Genomic DNA, 19,093 nt, shown 5'->3' on the forward strand with positions numbered 1-19,093 from the left:
CTGCCCCATCCCTGGCAGTGCTCAAGGCCAGGTTGGACACAGGGGCTTGGAGCAAGCTGCTCCATCGGAAGGGGTCCCTGCCCGGGGCAGGGGTTGGAGTTGGAGGAGCTTTAAGGTCCCTTCAACCCAAATCAGGCTGGGATTCTGTGATTTCTGCTGCTGGTCCATGCTCACACACATGAGCACAAGGAGTTTACCTTGCACTAACTTCAAATGCAGGGTCCTCATCAGCTGCACGCTCTGGAAGACACCAGTTGCTTTGTAAAGGCAGAAGTTAACAGACAGCAGGACCATTGGCATGTGAAGTCACTCAGCCACAAAGCCAGATCTGTGGTGTATTAAGCAATGGGAAACCCCCATGGTGTCTGGGTGAGGGATATCACCCACCCCTATCCCCATCCCCAGCCTCCCCAGGCTGCTCCAGGGGACAACCATAGACAGCAAAACATTCAAGTTAATGGAAACGAGTCTTTATTAAGTAACTTTTAATATCAGAAAAATAAAACTCTTATAATTCTCTTTACAGCAAATATATAATATCAGTGCTTTGGCCATCATAAGTTAAAGGCCCTTTATCATAAAATATATGGTTTTTAAACTTTACTCAAATTGAATAACCCCTATGACCTCCCTACATATACATAACAAAAAGTGTAGTAAAATTAGCAAATACTAAACTATATTGATAGCTCATCATTCTTAAGTTTGTGGTTTATAGAAATAGTACACCCAGCTAACATCTGTTGACTCCTTGGCTTATTAGTTGTGGTGTACAATGCAGTATAATACAAAATACATGCCCCGTGAACGCTTGTTTGCATCTACAAGACTGCAGCTACAGATTAGGATTCAATACTGACATGTAACTATCCTATAAGCAATCATAGCATTGAAGTTATGCAGTACATAACGTGCCGTCAAGGCAACTCTTATACCGAAAATCATGAAATAAAAACTGTTATTTGTAAACTCTTTATACGAAATGTAACTCTTCAAGTGGAAATAAAAAATAAACTTTTCTGTGTATTTACTAGTTCAGTACACATATAATTTCATTTTCTTAGGCTGAGAAAAAAGCTTTGTCTTGGGAAAAATAATGCTCCAGGAAAAAAAAAGTTAGAAAAAAATCCACCAGAACTCCACTTTGTGTCTTTGTGTCTTTTGGTTTTTTTGTTTTTTTAAAATTGTTTTTATTGTTTTAAACATGCCAGTGCAGATTTGGGAACCTACTGAGGATGAAGCAGCTACAAACATCCACAGGTTGAAATGTAAGAAGCGTGTTGAAAATTCTTTCATTTTTTAGGTTTTTTTTTTTTATTAAGGTTTTTTTAATTTTTTTAATGATTGGAAAGAGTTTTGAAATGAAGTAAACTGATTGCAGGGCCACTGTCACAGCTGCTGTCATGAGCAATACACGGGCACGTGCGCAACTCCCCGTTTCTCCTTTACCTTACTAAAAATAAAATATATTATTTATCTATGTGCAAGACAAGTATGGATTGAACACAAAAAAATGCTTCACATTTTCAACTATACACTCGCTACAAATGTAATTTAAGGACAGCTTGATCGGACTAATGAACGGAATGTCAGCATCCCCACTAGAAGTTGAACTATGGGCATCCCTCTCTGAAACGGGATGGAGCCAGCCGGACTTTTCCACATTGCATTAAGAAAAGCAGAGGGTGGGAATTCATAAATCTAGATGCTCCTGATCCTCTGAACATACTGCCCTTAACGTCAGGCATAACGGAGGTGCGCCGAGCGGCTTCCCCTCCCTCGCCGTAATTCATTATCTGAACCTGCCACTAACATCATCCGAATCAAACCATGCTTTAACTGCAATGCTGAAGAATCAGGCCTGAGTTATGCACGAAGCAAAAAATAAGATGTATGTATTTCCCCAAACCTGTTTTTCACACCTGGCAGTGTAAAGAAGGCAGCATTGGAAGTGTTGATATATTGATAATGCCACAAACTCTCCATGGCAGATGAGCACTTCTGAGTTCAGGCAATGAGGTTCACTGCTGCCAGCGCACACAAGTCAAATGTTTAACAATGATCCTTTAGAAAGCTCATATAACATGTTTCTTTTCAGTTGTGAAGTTGATGAACGCTTCCCCTTGCTGTGCCATATCATCACACCAGCTCACTCTATGCTCTATGTGCCATCTGCTTACAGTGAACTGGACAGAGACCACCTACCTTTAGTGTTACCATAGCAGCCATTTGAGAAAGCAGAAATTCATTAACAACTTCAGCCTAATCCCAAGAAAGCTCAATAGTCAGAATTCATTAAGAAGTTTGCCAGCAGGTGCCATTACACCCGTGCCTTTAACAGTCCATGCATAATATCTATGTATGTTTTAAGAGTGAATTTGGATTGCCTGAGTAACAGCTGTCTGGCAAACAGGACACGATGGCATTTCCTTCTCACAGATTTTGTTGGCACACTCCATGCAGAAGAGATTGTGGCCACAGGGGACCAGGGCCGCAATGACTTCGCTCTCAAAGCAGATCACACAGTCGTGCTTCTGTCTTGACTCGGGGGGCGAGCTGGACGTGGAGCCACCATTGGAAGAGGAATAGCTGTTGGTACCATTGGAGAAAGCAGGGATGTACACGGGAAGGCCAGCTTGGTGGATGACGGTAGGTGGGTCGCTTGTTGCTCTCCTCACCAGCGAGTGATCCAGACTTTCTGGAAATGTGGGTGACAAGTGAGGAGTAGATGGCTGGCTGGCTTGGCGCCGAGGTTTGGCATTGCTTGCAGCATCGCTACCAAAGCCAGAGAGAGGGTTTACCGGTTCAAAAGGAGTCCAGATGGTTTGGCAAGGCTTTGGTAAGGAGTCATATGCGGCAGAGTCAGCCGCAAGATCTTCCGTGCCAACTGAAGGCAGCGCTTCTCCAAACCAGAAGTTACCTGTGCTGAAGGGACTTGTTGGGCTGAAGTCAGCCAATCTATTGCTTCCAAAATAGGAATCTGTGGAGCCACTTCCCAAGGAGCTGGAGCTGTCATTTCTGTAATTAGAGATCATTCTGGTGCGGCTATGAGGGACGGGGTTAGAGGGGATCCATGCTGAGCCGAGGGTGCCTCCTTCAAAGCTCACGTCTGTACCGTTGTAGTGGAAGTCGTTCTCCTCGCTCAGCTCAATATAGTTCCCAGTGCGCATCGCTATGTGCATCTCGATCTCCTCACGTGCGCGGTCCACGTTTTCGGGCATCCCCGTGACTTCAAAGACAGGCTCCTTGTCTCTGCTGGGAGTGACTATGTAGGTATGGGTCTGCTGCTGAATTCTTTTGATTGTAGCTCCTTTTGGACCAACCACCAGCCCAACTACGCGGTAAGGCACCCTGACTTGGACAGTTGTCTGACCTGGCAGGTTGGGGGTACATGGCAAACCTGCCAGGACAGGACCGTTCTTGTTGCGTGACGCTCTGATCATGGAGAAGTGTTCGGCAGCTGAGAGAATTTCCCTTTTGGCCATGGCTACATCCTCTTTTCGTCCAGTGACAACAAAGATGGGTTCTTCTCCACGAACAGGGGTCTTAATGTAAGTATTTGTCTTGGCCCTTAGTGCTTTTATTTTGCAACCTGTTTAAAGGGAACACATGCAAGTTTAGCAAGACAGCTAAGTTTAGAAAGCCACAAGAAAGTTGGCTATTTTAAGCTGTTTGAGAGTTCCAAGAAACCATAGGGTGAAACCAAAAGCAGCTGTTTTTATCTCTGCAATCAACAGCAGAGAAAGCAGTAACAACTTCCACCCATTATTTCCAAGCAGAACTCTGATACTTCCAGCCACAGACTATTTTAGCAATGCTTCTTGGGCTGATTTGGCCCGTCACCTCCTCAACAGCTATTAGATGGTGAATAAACATGGATGGCTTTTTCCTGACAGCCACCTTCATGATTACCCCATAATGGTGGGTTTCTCCATTGATGGGGTATCCTTCAGCTATTTCTGACATCCTGCAAAAGCAGTAAAGGCTCTCACACAGATGCACGTATGTCTGATATACACCAGCCTTTCACTGACAAGCGTAACCTAAAGGCAAATTAAACATTTATAGGGGAGAGAAGGGTCTGTGATACAACCTGTGGAGGATACAGATAAAATTGATCTACTGAGAACTCTTCATTTGCTTCCTGTTATCAGTAAGTGTTATTTAAACATTACTCTTCCCTGTGGGGTGAAGGAGCCACTCCCTGAACTGTCAAGTAGGAGCTCAAGCAGTTTGCATGCAAATAAGGCTTACTGTGCACTATTATTTGCCTACGTGGAATTTCTCTCGTTAACTGGGTAAATACAACCCAAAAGAGAAACAAGAAGTTAATGGAACATTTGTTTTTGATTTCTGGGGACCAAATTATAAAGTTTGCTGGAACACAGTGGCAGCAGGCTCTCTTTCTCAAGATGCTTAAGGCATTTTGGCATGGTGCCTACAGAAGCACCTCTTACCCATCACAGGACCAGAAAAACCTGCAGTGCGAAACTGAGACACACAAGCAGGCCCACGACATGCAAGACAGTCTATGGCATTCAGTCTTAACTGAATTTAGCCTGTATTACAACAAATTCAAAAGCATGTCATGCTAAACGTCATTTTATAGCAAACCTCATCTTGAAACAACTATAAGCAACATTTGCAGATCAAGTGTTTTAAGCATCATTTCACTTGCAGAGTGAAATTTGTTCCCATTTTATTCATTTACTTTAAGTACCTCATAACTGTCTGGGTACATGAAACAGTCTCTCAAAACAGTGTTTTTTGCACCCAAGGTACCACTAGTGATAACAATTTCACAGTTAAAAAGCCACTCACATATGCACTTAATTCAGGACTATCTACTAATAAAAAACCAGCAAATATGCAGATGCTAGCTGGAATAGAGGGAAGGAAGACCTGCTTCTCACAGGGCCCCTCCACAGAGTAAGGACAAAGGCTGAACACAACAGCCCTTTGTTTCCAGGACACAGCTGGAGAGGAAGTTCATTATCTTCAACAGCTTGTAGGGAGGCCCTACCTCCACCAGAAAGTGCAGGGAGGAGCAGGGGAGTGCTTCTGCAAGGGAAGGAGTGAGGCACAGGCAGATCTGCACAGTGGAGGGATGCAGACCTGAGAGCTGAACAAGTAGTTCAGCAAGAGGCACAAGTACCTGCAGGAGAAAACAAATCCATAAACCTCAATCTCCCACTACAGCCCACTGGAAAGGCACCAGCACCCCAATAGGTAAAATAAAGGAAAACACAGGCATGAGATGCCTTATGGAAGCTGCAAAACACACATCCTTTGAAGCCATGTCATTTCCGGGCTCGTACCAGACAACAGCACCTTGCTCTGGCATTTTGCCTTTACTCCCTCCATCTCTTTGTCTGCATTTCTCCCTGCATGTAAACCTGCTCTCTCGCTCTGTTTCCTACCCTTTCACAGTTACTCAGAAAATGTGTTGGGTTCAAATCTTAAACCCACAAGGGTCCCTAAAATGGTGCTGCTGAGGTTTTCACTCCAATCAAGCCCTATTTACTGGAACACCAATAGCCGAAGACAGCCTCCTGATGTGCTTCAACTATTCCCCAATCTACACAGATAACTTTAATTTACACCATTCCACCCAAATACCTACTCTTACTTCCTAAAAGATTAGAGGCAGCATTTAAAGAATACTAAGCACAAGGCATACACATAATAAATATCAATGCGGCTATTTATATATATACCACACTTCAGACCCTACTTACTTCTAGATTCCAAAGTGCCTTACCAATTCTTACAGTTTACATTTTAGATGAGATTTTCCTGATGCTTTAGAAACTCAAATCAAGTCAGAAGTCTGCACCATCAGCTCCATTCCCCAATTCTGCTGCAAACTCACAGAGACTGCTTTGCCAGAGCTGCATTTCCAAACCACTCCTGTGTGAAGGAAAGCCTTCCTGCCTTTCTTCCTCAGGCTGCAGAAGGGCACAGACCAAGATGGGCACCCTTTTCTTTCAGGGTGTGAGCCACATACCTAGGAAGCAGAGACTGAATACTGCCTCAGCTCCTTGCAGCAACACAACAAGAGTTTTAAACAGTGGAAAGCTGGCTCCAATGGAACAACTGACCACTAAGGCCAACTCGCAACTCTATCTGAAACTTAGAAGGAACTGAAGAAAGTCACCGCATACAAAACCCAACATTTCTGAATGAGTCAGTAATACCTGCTGGGTTTGGTCAGCAAGGAGTGCTGGAAAACCCCACAACAGACAGTCATGTCAGAGCACAAGGTCAGCTGCCCATCAGAGCACTCCAGCAGCATGATCTTTGCCTTTTACTCAGCCACTCTGGTTGCCCATCCTCCCCCATTACTCACTACCGAGATGATGATATGAAGCACGGCTGATCCCATCCCCAGTCCGACAGCTCCCAGCACCCAGAGGCGCTGAGGCCACAACATGAAGCATTTCAGCTATGGACTCATGTGGCTGAAGGATGAATCAAGAAGTTTCCCAGTCTCCTGAGCTTAGCAAGAAAAAAAAAAAGGAAGACAAAGGAAAAAAAACCCAATACATGGCCCCACACTTGTGCAATGTATCATCAGGCTATTGTAGCCAGGATGTTGAAGTACAGAGAGAAAAAAGCCCAAAGAGGGGACTGGAAATTCAATTTAATCAAATATTTCAAAGCAATTTTAGCTTTGGTATGTTAATGGAAGTCTATTCAATAGGAGTTACCGTACTTGATTCAGCAGTGTAAGCATTCCTAGGCAGCACATTCATCCATAAGTACACACTGACATAGCTAAAGCAAAATCCTTTAGTTTTGCTTGCATTTAGGCAAAGATTCAGTACTGGCCTGCCCAGGCACCTGTGGAGGAGCTGAGCTGTACTAAGCCCTGCAGGCAGTGTTCATCCTGTGCCGGCTGATTTGTACCATTCTTCTCAAGCCTCCTCCCCATTTTTCCTGTAAGAGGATTATGCGACCGAACATTTTAAACACACTCGAACATCATACTCCCCAAGAGACTTAAAGGTAGCTCTGAATGAACTGTTTACCTCATACACTACCCATTTTAAATGATGAAACACTTCCTTACTAAAGAAAATGTGATAGGAAGACAGATTATTTCCTCCCTCCCTGCTTAAAGTGAGAGTTAAGTGCAGCAGCCACAGCATACACAGTCCTCACCTGCCACACAGCAATGGCCAGCTCAGCCTTCATCACCACAAACAGGATGAGATACATCAGACCTGGTCTCAGGCCACTTACACCGTGACAGAAACTCCCCAAGGGAGCCGATGGAGCCCAGTGACTGCAGCAGGAGTGCTGTGCACCACGCCAGCACCCTGCTGGCCTGAGCCAAGAACCTCCCGAAATTCACGACTCCTCTGCCACCCAAGCAGCCCAGGAGGAACTGAACCTTCTTCTCCAGCCCTTTCTTCCTTCTGTTACATTCACCTCAATGCGATACACTGGGAATGGGACAAGGACTTATTTATAGATGAGGATCCCTTCATTGTGTGGTCTCTTCCAAACAATTACACCAGGGGAAGGGAGTCCTTCATGCTTCTCAGTACCAACACTACCAAAATGCAGCCTGTCAAAACAGGGGAACCCACTTCATACACACATTCCTCCTGCAACTCTTGCCAAGCACTGTGAAACTGGGGTTCAGGCATGCACAAGAACCCAAACACTTTTAACCTTCATGTCTGTTTAACCTTGCCTCCCCAGTTACACAGGGCTTTGGAACTAAAAACCTGGGGAAAAAAAAAAAGTTTATCTAGATAGATGCCTGGAAGTCATAGTGGGTAAAAATTCAGTAAGCATTCCCTGCGAACCACAACCTAATATACCAGTTTGTTCTCCTTCCGTGCTCCTGACGAGTCCTTTGTTAAAACTGAGAAGCTCCTTCAAGACACCAAATCCAGTGGGAAGACACAGTATTGCCTGGGCTGTAAAAGCAGCAAGCAGGGTGAAGCTGCATTAGCACTAACTCACCTCTCATGCAGAAGGCAGGGCTGATGAGCAGTCCCAACCAAACCTGGCATCCTCCTACACAGCCCAGAGCAACCATGGGCAAAGCAGAGATGTGACAGATTGGCCTCTGCAGCTTGTCAGCACTAAAGGGAAAGATGCCGTTCACAGGAATATATTTTTCAGTAGCTTTGCTGTTATCTGATGAAAGACAATGGAGTATTACAGCCTCCACTCAATAGTCTTTAGCACACTGACCACTGATTTTGTAATAGGCTGATACCAAGTAAGGAGGTAGCAATAGAATAATTAGTGACATCAACCTGGAACCATGAACTGCTAGTGGAACTGTGGCTAATTCCTTGCTTAGAAAGCAAGTGCAGGGTCTGGGAAGTCCCGGCAGACATGAAGGGAATGGCACAGGATCACTGGTCATGACAAGGAAAGAGGAGACTGCACAGGGATTTGTTTTCTATGAACCTGCAGCTGTTGTGTATGGACACAGTCTGTTAAGCTGGCACAGCCTCTTTCCTTGCTAGGTTGCCACAAGCTTTTAATTGGGAAGTGGAACTCCTGCAGCGAAGGTAACGAAGGATTTGCAGAGACTGAAACACTGGATGTACCTTAAGGCTGTCGGGTCTGCAGAGCTTAACACTGCCCACCCAATTGAAAACAAAGAAAAATTAATCTACTTCATTAAGAATGACTGCTCTACATAGTTTGTAGAAGTGCTGCTCATTCCCATTGGTGATACAAGCTGCATTCTTTTGCTTCCTCTCAGTTGTGACATGGCTAAAAATACCTATCCAGTTTGTGACCATACAGCAGAAAACTGATATATGCCCAATTTATTAAGCACAGATAGAGCTGCATTGGGACAGAAAAATTAAATCCTATTCTAAATTGTTTAATGGTTAAACCACCTTAGGCAGGCTGGCCACACAATTAAGACCAGAGTATTTATGACACTTCACTGGGTTATTAAATACGTATGTTGTCTGGTCAGTTGATAGACTGACTCTGGCTACTATCAGCCTTCACCTAAGATCAATTAATTCATCTCACACCTCGTTTAAATTCATAGACAGTAAAATTTCAACTCCTTTATTTTTTTTTCAACTGGCTGTTGAATATAGATAGTAAATGCAAGGAAGATGAAGTAATTTCTCTGCACTTACAAAAGATGCTGCTCCACACAAACCCCTAGATCTCTGTACCCAGGCAGTTATTTATCCCCTCTGTGGCATTCTGATTTTAGGAATGAAGGCTGTAAATTTAAAATGATTTTTAAACAATTTTAAGAGGCAGCCTAAACTTGGAAAATAATTATCAGAATTTTTTGAAAGCAAGTTTTCGTTCATTTTGTGCAGTTTTCTCCATAGTTGAAGGTCAGCTGACAGACACCTCATCACACAGCACAGCATCTGTCCTGAAGACAGCACTAGACCAACCACTAACAGCTTAGCTTCCCATTAGTATTCTCCAGTAAAGACAAAAGCCTGATCACTATTTGGGTTAATTAGCTGGTAAGATTAAGGCTGCAGTGTGACCACTTGATGTAATGCTAACAAACATGAATAAACCAAGAGACAAGCACAGCTGGGACTCGCTCAAGCTCATGGGGCAGGCCTGGAAACAGAAGATGACAGTCCCTGAAGGAGAAGGGAGCAGGGTAACTGCTTAAATGGGGGCACAGACACTGGCAGATTTTGAGGAATAGTCATTTTGTTCATCACCTAACAATCCAAAGCAGTCTCCTCCCTGATGGTGCCCAAGGTGCAGTTCCTTGGAGATGGCTACATGAAATGCACAAGCAGAACTGGAAGATTAATGCCCCATGGCAAAGGCTTTTAATACAGGCTACTCAAGCACCAGTAGGTGCCCCTGCCCTTCAATAGGTGGTATTTTTAGATGAAGCTTTCTGTTTACCACAGTAGGGATGTTTCTTAATGAGGACCCACAAAGCAGAGAGCTTCTTCTCAAATTTAGGATCTAAAATGTGATACTGGTACCATGACAACCTAAAATTTGGGAACAAAATTATCTGCTCCGAAGCATGGCTGCATTAATGGTTTCAGACAATGACTGTACCTCAGAAGTGCTATACACTGGTAATAACCATCTTTCACGTCTAACTATAATGACACTACAATAAGCAATGCTGCAAGTTAGGTACATTAGCTCCTAGGGTAGAAGAGAAAGGAAAACTCAACTGACAGCCACTGATAAAAGTTATTCCAGAAAAGGAAAGATGACATACAGGTCTTTTAAGAAAAATAAGAATTTGAGCGTTTTATACTTCTACCAAAGACATGTTCCGTGCATTCTGACCCCATCATTAACTTACCACTGCAATCAAAGGCTTTTAGTTACGCTGCAGTTACCAAACCCCTGTGCCTGCCTGTGGAACATTTCAATACTACTCACACTATATATAGTGACTGAGACTGCTTCCATTATAATTCCATCATGCTCACCCATTACTGAGCAGCAACTGACCACTCACCACTTTGTACTTTTTACATGAAGGAATGCTAAGATGATGTATGACTTTCCTGCTTGTCATCATCCAGCTGAAACTGCAGAAGGGTTTTAAGACAAGATGCTTTCCAGACAAGCACTTCTATCTTGAGTGCACCAGGTGCTGCAGCTGTGCAGGCTCAGGCCTGTCTACGTACCAGGAGGGAGGATGACCTGGAGATCTCAGCTACTTTCATCAAGAGCCAACTAATCACAGTCAACCACTTCATCGTGCCAGACCTCAGGGAACAGTACTCTGTCTGGCCCCATTGCTGCCAAGAAGAGCTAACAGGATGGGAAAAGAGGGCAGCTTTAAGAATCTCTGATGATGCTGAGAAAGCTTCCCAAGAAAAGGCTGTTTACAAGCTCTTGGGACATTTCTGGAGGGAAGAAGCCCTAGTTCAGTAACCATGTGCAAACTCATTATTCCTTAGGTATGTTATCAATTTATCAACTGACTTGTACATCAATCCAGTACAGAATGAAGTAGCAAGCCTGCACACTGTTTGCTTTGTATGTCAGACTGGGACAATCTATCAAATAAGTAATCTCAGAGGCAGAGGAATACTCCAATCCCCGAGACAGATGGCAACTCAGTAAACAAGTTACATGCAACAAAAGAACCAGAGGGCAACTTATATTATTAATTACAGTACCAGGACTAAGGCAGCAGCTGCTGAGAAAAATTAGAAAGATACAGTGTAAAGAAGCAATAGTTATGACAGGGAGTACATTCAACAAATAAAATAGCTACAGGACAAGAGTTGTTTCCATCAAGAACACTGATCTAGTGAGAGCAACAGTGCTGGGAAAGCTGACCTGCAGATGGAGGATATTAAAAGGGACCACAATTCAAGATGCCATGATGGCAAATAAGACTGCAAAAACCCTATGCAAATCTTCACCTACACCAAAGCCATGATTCAAAGATGTTGCTAGACCTGCAGTTTAATACACAAAATTCCACCATATATTGTCAAATGTAAAATGAACTAGAAGGTAAAAAATCGTGAGAGGCACTGTGCCTTTGATCAAAGAAGCAGCAGACAACTTGGTACAGACTGCAGAACAACTGACTCACACCACTGAGGGAAACATAGATCTCGGATGCTGGTGAGACCTCGTGAACCTAAAGGAATACCTGAAAGAGAGAGAAAAGGAAGACATTCTTAAAGGGTAATTGAACTTGGAAACAAAGGCTTGATTTAGAGCTTTTTAACCTTTTCTTTTGATTAAACAGAAATGTTCTAGAGCTCAGCAGCCTGTCGGGGTTTTTCTTGTTACAAGTATCCCTGTTAAATTTTTTTTGCTTCTGATAGGGAATTAGCCCTGTGGGATGGAGATACTGCATCAAAAACAAGTTTAAGCTTTGAGATATTCAACACTTTGTTTAGAACAAAGTTTCTCTTCCAGAAATTCAGACCACAGTGTACTACAAGAGAAGGCTACAGAGACTACTGCAAGAAAACACACATCATCTGCCAACTTTACCAACAGCTTAAAAAAAAAAAGTGTTCATCACTGTTTTTTCATGCCACAGACAGGTTAATCTAGTGTAGTTCGGAAATACATTAGCCAGGATTTCTTTTGCATGTATTAGCTATAAACTTAAAAAGCCATGCTATTTTAGAACATAGAAATTTTTTTTTTGGGGGGGGGGGAGGGCCAGAGGGTTAAAATGTAGCATTTTACTTGGTAAGATCTCCATTATTTTAATTTCAGTTTCATCCAAAAAGAAAATCTACTTATGCAGGTATTAATTTCTGGTATTCATATGTTAAAACACACAGAACTGCTGGTGGACTACAGAAAGAGAAAAATCACCCGAGTGTGCACTGAATTTGGTGCGCTTCCCACCCACAAAACCAAACAGTAGCAGTATTTGTAACTGAGGATTTATGATCCCAGCTGGAAAACCTGCACCTTTCTGACACACCCTGCAACTGGTGTTGGGTCTTTGCATAAAGCAAATCACAAACAGCGGAACCAAAATGTTTGTTAAACAGCACCAGAGCAATAAATCACTGAAACTTCAGCAAGGAACTGAGGCTGTTCAGAGCCAGGTCACTGTATGCTCACATGTTTAAGTTCCTAGATTTACAAGCTCTAACAATTAAGCTTATCAGGAAAACAGCTTTTATATTGGATTTTAACAAACAGCTCAAGTTTTCTTTCAGTCTTTAGGGCAAACCATTTCATATAGTATCCAATAACCTGCTTGCTGTAGAGGATGCAAAAATATATCTGAAGTATAACTGACATTTCAGCTTTCACTTAAAGTAAGTTAGCTGAACCTGTGGTCTTTGCTGTCTGTGGCAATAAGCTGGCACTGAGATATATGATGACTTCAGTCATATAAATTAAACTTATCCCTGAGAGTGGAAATCTTTAAGCATCCAGGTAAAAAGAAGCCAACAGGCAATTCAGACTAGTTAGCTGTGTTTATGCTGACTACTTACAGGTGAGCAATTAATAACCAGTCAAGGCTACATAAATATTGTCAGTAACTCAGTAACACTGTTATCACAACATAGAGACATAAATCCAGACATACAGTTCTCTATGAAAAGGTGTAATTATCCTACCATAGGACATCTAGGTACCGGACTCTGCTAACGCAAGTATTTCCTCCAGGACTGTTTTAGCACCACTTCCACTCCCGCAGGAGTAGGAGGTATTGCCCTTCTCCAGCTGTTCAGCTGTGCTAGTTATCAGTTACCAACTTACCAGAAGCATTTTGCTTCAAGGTACAGGACTGTTTTAAGCAAAGTAATATTTTACTCGAGTACGCATTCAAAAGCAAAGAGCAAAAAGGAGTCCAAGATCATTAAATATGCATAAAATTGTTATTTCAGTGGCAAGGCTGTCTCATGCAAAGCAGATTTGTCATTATCGATTTAATCAGTGAAATGGGATGATATCATTCCTCCTCCTCTTACTCATCTGGGGTTTGGAGACTGCCCGGCTCGTTTCAGTTTCTTGCAGCCATCATCTAAACTATACTTACTGAAAAAAGAAAAGCATCAAGCTCAAGAGTTAAGTAGCTCAACTCAAGTGATGTCTTGGGGAGAAAAAACACTACTGTCAGCTTTATAGGAAAGATACACACTTGGAAAAAATCACATTACTTGGATAGTCACAACAGTGGAATGAAATGGGCAAATATCCCAGCAGTCATTATGTGAAAACACTCAGGGATGCAGCATCCCCCTACAGCACAGACTTCTGTCCCTACCTGCATTGTTCAGGTTTTCTGTTCATGTCTTCAGACACCACCCCTCTTTTTGCATTACTCAAAAGAGCTTTTAGTGTTTAAACGTGCTTTTCTTATTAAAGAAAGTGGATGGTGGAGGGGACACTAAAGACCCCAGTTAAACTTATCAAATCCTTCTCAGGGCCCAGCAGGATTGACAAAGAAAATTACCATGACCAACTTCACATATGTACATGCAGGATGTTTCCAGGTGACGCAGAGCAGACTTTTGCAAGTCCTTCACATGATCTAGAGATTAAAACTAAACCTCCCAAGTTAGATCCCTAGAAGTTGGTTGTTTTTTTTAAAGTCTAGATTCATGCTTATATAATTTTGGGTATACGCCCTATGCCAGCTTTTCTCAGGCAAACAAGGTCACCTCCTTGGCAATGCAGCTTTCTTGCACCACTTCTCAAAGAGCACTTTCTCAAACTTTATTTATTTTCTAAAAACCAAAGTAACTTTGTGCAAAGGAACTCACTTTTCTGATCAGCACGATGACTGGACAACTTAACGAAGGTTGAATTCAACAGCAAGTGCAAATTCATACAGGAAGCCTGTACAATGCCATGAATGAAATCTAGTTTTCCTGGCTCCAAATCACATGCCTTTACACGAATAAAAGGATACAAGCACCTTTTCCTTCGCTGTTCACCTTTGAGATTCTTCCACTTCATGTGAAGAATTGCATTACACTATCCCAACCACTGTCTGTCAGCTGCATTTTGGGGGGGTAAGTGGAATAAGAAAAGGTTGAGAACATTTAAGATTAAAAGGAAAAAAAAAAAATCCGAAACAAATCACCATCCCTCCAGGTTTAAGAAATACTACAGGACTTTTCATTTTAAAGAAGGAACACCTACTATTCACTAAAATAAAATCTTACTTAAGCCTTTTCTGTGATATAAATGCTTCCAGCAGCATTGAAGCATTGTTACAGCAACCCAGCAGCTTCACAAGAAAAGCATCAACTACAAGGTACATTTGAGGCACTCCACACCTCTGTAGCTGCAGCATCTCACATCTGTGCACAGCTACCATCAAAGATCTGGCAAGGGCAGCTACCCATGTGGAGGCCAGCAATCCAGTGACCCAGAGCAGGGCTGCAGGGAAAGCACCTCACTGTCTGACGTGCTGTATTTATGTCTGAAACTTGCACATAATTGGAAAAATGCTAAATGTGAGCACCATGATGATTTTGCTTGCTTACAGCTCTCCTAGGAATCAGGTGTTCCTCTGGTCTGATACAGAGTGCCTGTAAATTCTCCTACCCCGTGCAAAAAATCAGATTTAGGTAAAGAATACTGTGGAATTCCTGTTGTCATTATTATTTCAGTTAGGGTGACTTACAGTACACATGCTTTCAGGCAGAGCAGCGAGGCCTCCTGCGAAACCTAGACCAAGCTTAGCATTTCTGGTATTTCAGAGCTGGTATTTTTTGGGGCTGCAGACATTTCAAGTTCTTTTTATACCTCACAGAGACAGCAAAAGAGCAAATATGAAGTTAAATCTTTATGAAAACCCATCAGAATTAACATCCCAATCACACTGCCCTTACATAATTGGATATTAAAAGTATCACAGTGCAGAGGAGTCTGGCATAAAACTTAAGCTGAATTCATTCAAGGTAATGCAACCAGCTGTGTGCTAGAAAGAACACGCAGCATCTTCCGTTTTCAGAGAGGGCAGAAGGATAGGTGAAGGATGCAGCTCAGTCCAGACTTGCTTGGGGCAGCCCAAGCTGCACAACAGTTGACCACACATTGCTAGGTTAGAGCACATACACATGCAAAGCAGGTGGGTGAGGGCCTTTAGCCCATGTCATGAGACAGCACAGCTCTGGGCCACAGAAGGACCTGCAAGGACCAGTATTTCTAAGAAATTTGACAAATACTTAGTGGAACTAATACGGCTTATGTAAGTTGGTCTCTAAGCACAGGTCTCCCCAAATGAGAACCCTGAAGGACCTCCTTGCACAAAGCTTTCATGCAAGTATATCTGGCAAGTTTTTTTAGCTCTCTCTCCACTCCTTCTGCTCCTTTCTCCTTTGTAGCCCTAATTCTCCTTATGATAGAATCCCTTTCCACCGAGGCTAAACATTTTATCACAAGCCAAGCACTGTGACATCTAATAAGAAATAAAAGCAGAAGCAGCAAATGAACTCTCCAGGAACAGTGAGCCCATTTTTACACAAACTCTACTACCTTGTTTTTAAGTAACTCAAAGTACTGAAAAAATGTACTACAGAGAACAATCCTGATCAATGGGGGAAAAACACAGCAGGCTAATCTGTACTTGAAGCCCAATAAGTTTGTATTTCTCTTCTACAGGACTGTAGCAATAACCATTTTCAGTTCTGTTTTCCATCTCCCCCCTCCCTGCCTGCCATCCCCAGTGACACATGAGGAAGTCTTAAGACGTTCAAACACAACTTACTGGAAAAGATGTTTTGTGCTTGAAACAGAACAGACTTGTCTGCATCAGAGGAAGCTACCTGCTAATTTCTGCTGCACAGCCTTCGGTTCTCTGACGAACCCAGCAAAAAAACCCACCCTTGACTGCTAAAAGCCTAAAATACATACAGGAAGAGAAAACAAAAGTGTCAGTGCTCAGTGGGCATTTCTTCAGTACCACTTGGTTCAGACTGATTTTACCATTTCTTCCACACTCAAGGGAAAAAAAGAAACAAAAGCCACATTGATGCAGAGAGACTAGACAGCATAACAGTTCGTTATCAGAGCCGATCAGCAAACGAGACACACCACCCCCAAACCAATAAAGAGTAGCACAGAAAGGGAAGAGGAAGACAGCAGCAACTCCACTGTCTGTGTTTCTACACCTACACTTGACGCTGCTCAGCTCTTCCCCTGGTATATAAAGTGCTTTTAGAACCAAGTTTACGGCCAGAAAGCTGGCATGAAACGTCATCTTTCTAACTCCTCGGAGCACCGCTCCCAGGAGACCACATGAAAGGGCAGCAGCGATATGACCTTATCCTAACAGCATAATAGAGACCCGCGGAGTGCAGCAACAGCGATCAACAGGAAGCCGCAAACCGGGCAGAAAAGCAAAGGGTTTCACACAGAAGGCTGCACGTGGTTCCTTTCTCCACCTCGCTCGCTCCGGAGGTCCCACTGTCTCGGCGAGCGTCATGGAGCGCTATAGGGACAGTATCAGCCCATACCCTGCGCTGCAAGGCAAGCAAGTTAAAAGTCCTTCACCCTAAAAGCCTTTGTAAAACACGGGTACAAAGTTCCTATGGTGAAACTGAAGACCACAAGCCCAGTATCACCGACGACCAACGCTTGTGCTAACACCTACCTATGCAAAGCCAGGCTATACACGGAGTTTCACAGCTCAAATTAACAACAACCAAAGAGCTGAGCTAGCCCAGGGCTTGCTCTCTCCCCTCGGCTGCTCATGCAGCGCCAGCCCCATGTGCTCCGCGGGGCAGCCGGGGCTTCGGGGACGGGGAAGCGGGCCCCGGGGGGGGACACGAACCCAGTGTCGGGGAGAGGGGCTCCTCCAGCCGACCTCGAACGGGCCCTCCCGGGGGGTGTGTGGGGAGAGGCCCGGCCGCACTCACCCTGTCTCCCCACGATCTCGGCCACATGCTCCGAGCTGGGCACGGGCACACACTCGGTGGTGTTGACGCTCTTTCGGCGGAGCAGCGCCGCGTGCTCGCTGCTGAGGCCCGTGCCCCCCCCGCCGCTGCCCAGGCCGCGGCCGTAGGCGCGGGACAGCATCGCCGCCATCATGCCCTGAGGATGGTCCGCCCGGCGGAACGCTCCCGCCGCCGGCGGCTCCCGCACATCGAAGGAAGGCGACCGCAGGACGGAGCCCAGCGGCGGCAACAGCGACAGCGGCTGGGAGGGCGAGAGCACCAGCACGGCGGCCGCGTCCTGGTCCTCCTCCTCCGCGTCCTCTCCCACCAGCAGCTCCTCCTCGTCCAGCTCCAGGTCCAGGTCCAGGTCCGCCTCGCCCCCGGCCGCCGCCGCCGCTGCCTCCTCCTCTGCCCCTCCAGGCCCCGGCTCCAGGGGGGGATCGGACGGCGGAGACAGGCCCGCCCGCCGCAGCCGAGCTTGCCTCTGGGCCTCCCCTGCCCCTCCTTGGCCGCGGAGGCTGAGGCCGGCGAAGCTCTGCTGGAGCAGCGGCTGCGGCGACGGCGGGCGGGGAGGAAGGAGCGGCGGCAGCTCGGCGGGCTCGGCGGCGGGGGAGGCCTCGGCGGTGCTGCCGCTCGGCATGGCGGAGAGGCACTGCGGGCCGGGCCGGGCCGGACTCAGAGGCGTGAGACCACCATGCCACGGCCACCACGGAGCGCGGCCTGGCCACCGGGGCCGGCGCCTCACCGCGCCTTTTGTCTCATGGCGCTGCCCCCGGCGGCGGCCGCGGGCGGCGGCGGCGGCGGCGGCAGCGGGGGGGGGGGGTGCATGCGAGGAAGAGGCGGCCCCGCCCCGCCCCGTGCTCGCCGCCGCGCCATTGGCCAGCGGAGCCGGTTTCTGGGCGGGGCATGCGCGGGGCAGGGGAGGGAGCGCGCGGTCTGTGGCCGCTACCGGCGCTCGGTGCCTGAGGAGTGGGGGGCCGGGGGTCACGGAGCGGATTGTGCTGGAGGGACCTTGGAGCGCATCGGGCTGCAGCCCCCGCCGCGGGCAGGGACCCCTTCCACTGGAGCAGCTTGCTCCAAGCCCCTGTGTCCAACCTGGCCTTGAGCACTGCCAGGGATGGGGCAGCCACAGCTTCTCTGGGCACCCTGTGCCAGCGCCTCAGCACCCTCCCAGGGAAGAGCTTCTGCCTAAGAGCTCATCTCAGTCTCCCCTCGGGCAGGTTCAAGCCATTCCCCTTGGCCTGTCCCTACAGGCCCTTGTCCCAAGCCCCTCTCCAGGTTTCCTGCAGCCCCTTTAGGCACTGGAGCTGCTCTCAGGTCTCCCCTTCAGGAGCCTTCTCTTCTCCAGGCTGCCCCAGCCCAGCTCTCTCAGCCTGGCTCCAGAGCAGAGCTGCTCCAGCCCTCGCAGCATCTCCATGGCCTCCTCTGGCCTCGCTCCAGCAGCTCCACGTCCCTCTTGTGCTGCTGCCCCAGAGCTGGACCAGGGCTGCAGGGGGGGTCTCCCCAGAGCGCAGCAGAGGGGCAGGATCCCCTCCCTGAGCTGCTGCTCACGCTCTGGGGGTGCAGCCCAGCACACGGGGGGGTTCTGGGCTCAAGCACTCACTGAAGCCAGGTCATGGGGAGCTTCTCCTCACCCAGCACCCCAAGTCCTTCTCTGCAGGGCTGCTCTGAGTTTCTTCTCTGCCCAGCCTGTATCTGTGCCTAGGATTGCCCTGGTGTCGTAGGGACAGTGTCGAACTCTTTGCACAAGTCCACACAGGTGT

The 19,093-nt window shown here is 46.1% G+C and overlaps 1 protein-coding gene across 1 annotated transcript; it reads right to left on the bottom strand.

Moving 5' to 3' along the window:
* Window positions 1–454: 454 nt before the first annotated feature.
* MEX3C (mex-3 RNA binding family member C) lies at window positions 455–18,126 on the bottom strand. The gene is made up of 2 exons (XM_065662856.1): window positions 17,313–18,126; window positions 455–3,592 (listed from the first exon to the last, which is right to left on the bottom strand). The coding sequence occupies exons 1-2, from the start codon at window positions 17,968–17,970 to the stop codon at window positions 2,367–2,369; spliced, it is 1,884 nt and encodes a 627-aa protein (XP_065518928.1). The 5' UTR covers window positions 17,971–18,126; the 3' UTR covers window positions 455–2,366.
* Between the last annotated feature and the right edge of the window lie 967 nt (window positions 18,127–19,093).

This window comes from Lathamus discolor, chromosome Z (assembly GCF_037157495.1).
Source record: "Lathamus discolor isolate bLatDis1 chromosome Z, bLatDis1.hap1, whole genome shotgun sequence".
NCBI lineage: Eukaryota > Metazoa > Chordata > Aves > Psittaciformes > Psittacidae > Lathamus > Lathamus discolor.

Bases quoted from the DNA above. Each gene is read 5' to 3' on its own strand.
- MEX3C (XM_065662856.1), bottom strand. From the start codon at position 17,970: ATGCCGAGCGGCAGCACCGCCGAGGCCTCCCCCGCCGCCGAGCCCGCC. The intron at 3,593-17,312 runs GTGAGTGCGGCC...CCCTTTAAACAG, and splicing joins CGAGATCGTGGGGAGACAGG to GTTGCAAAATAAAAGCACTA.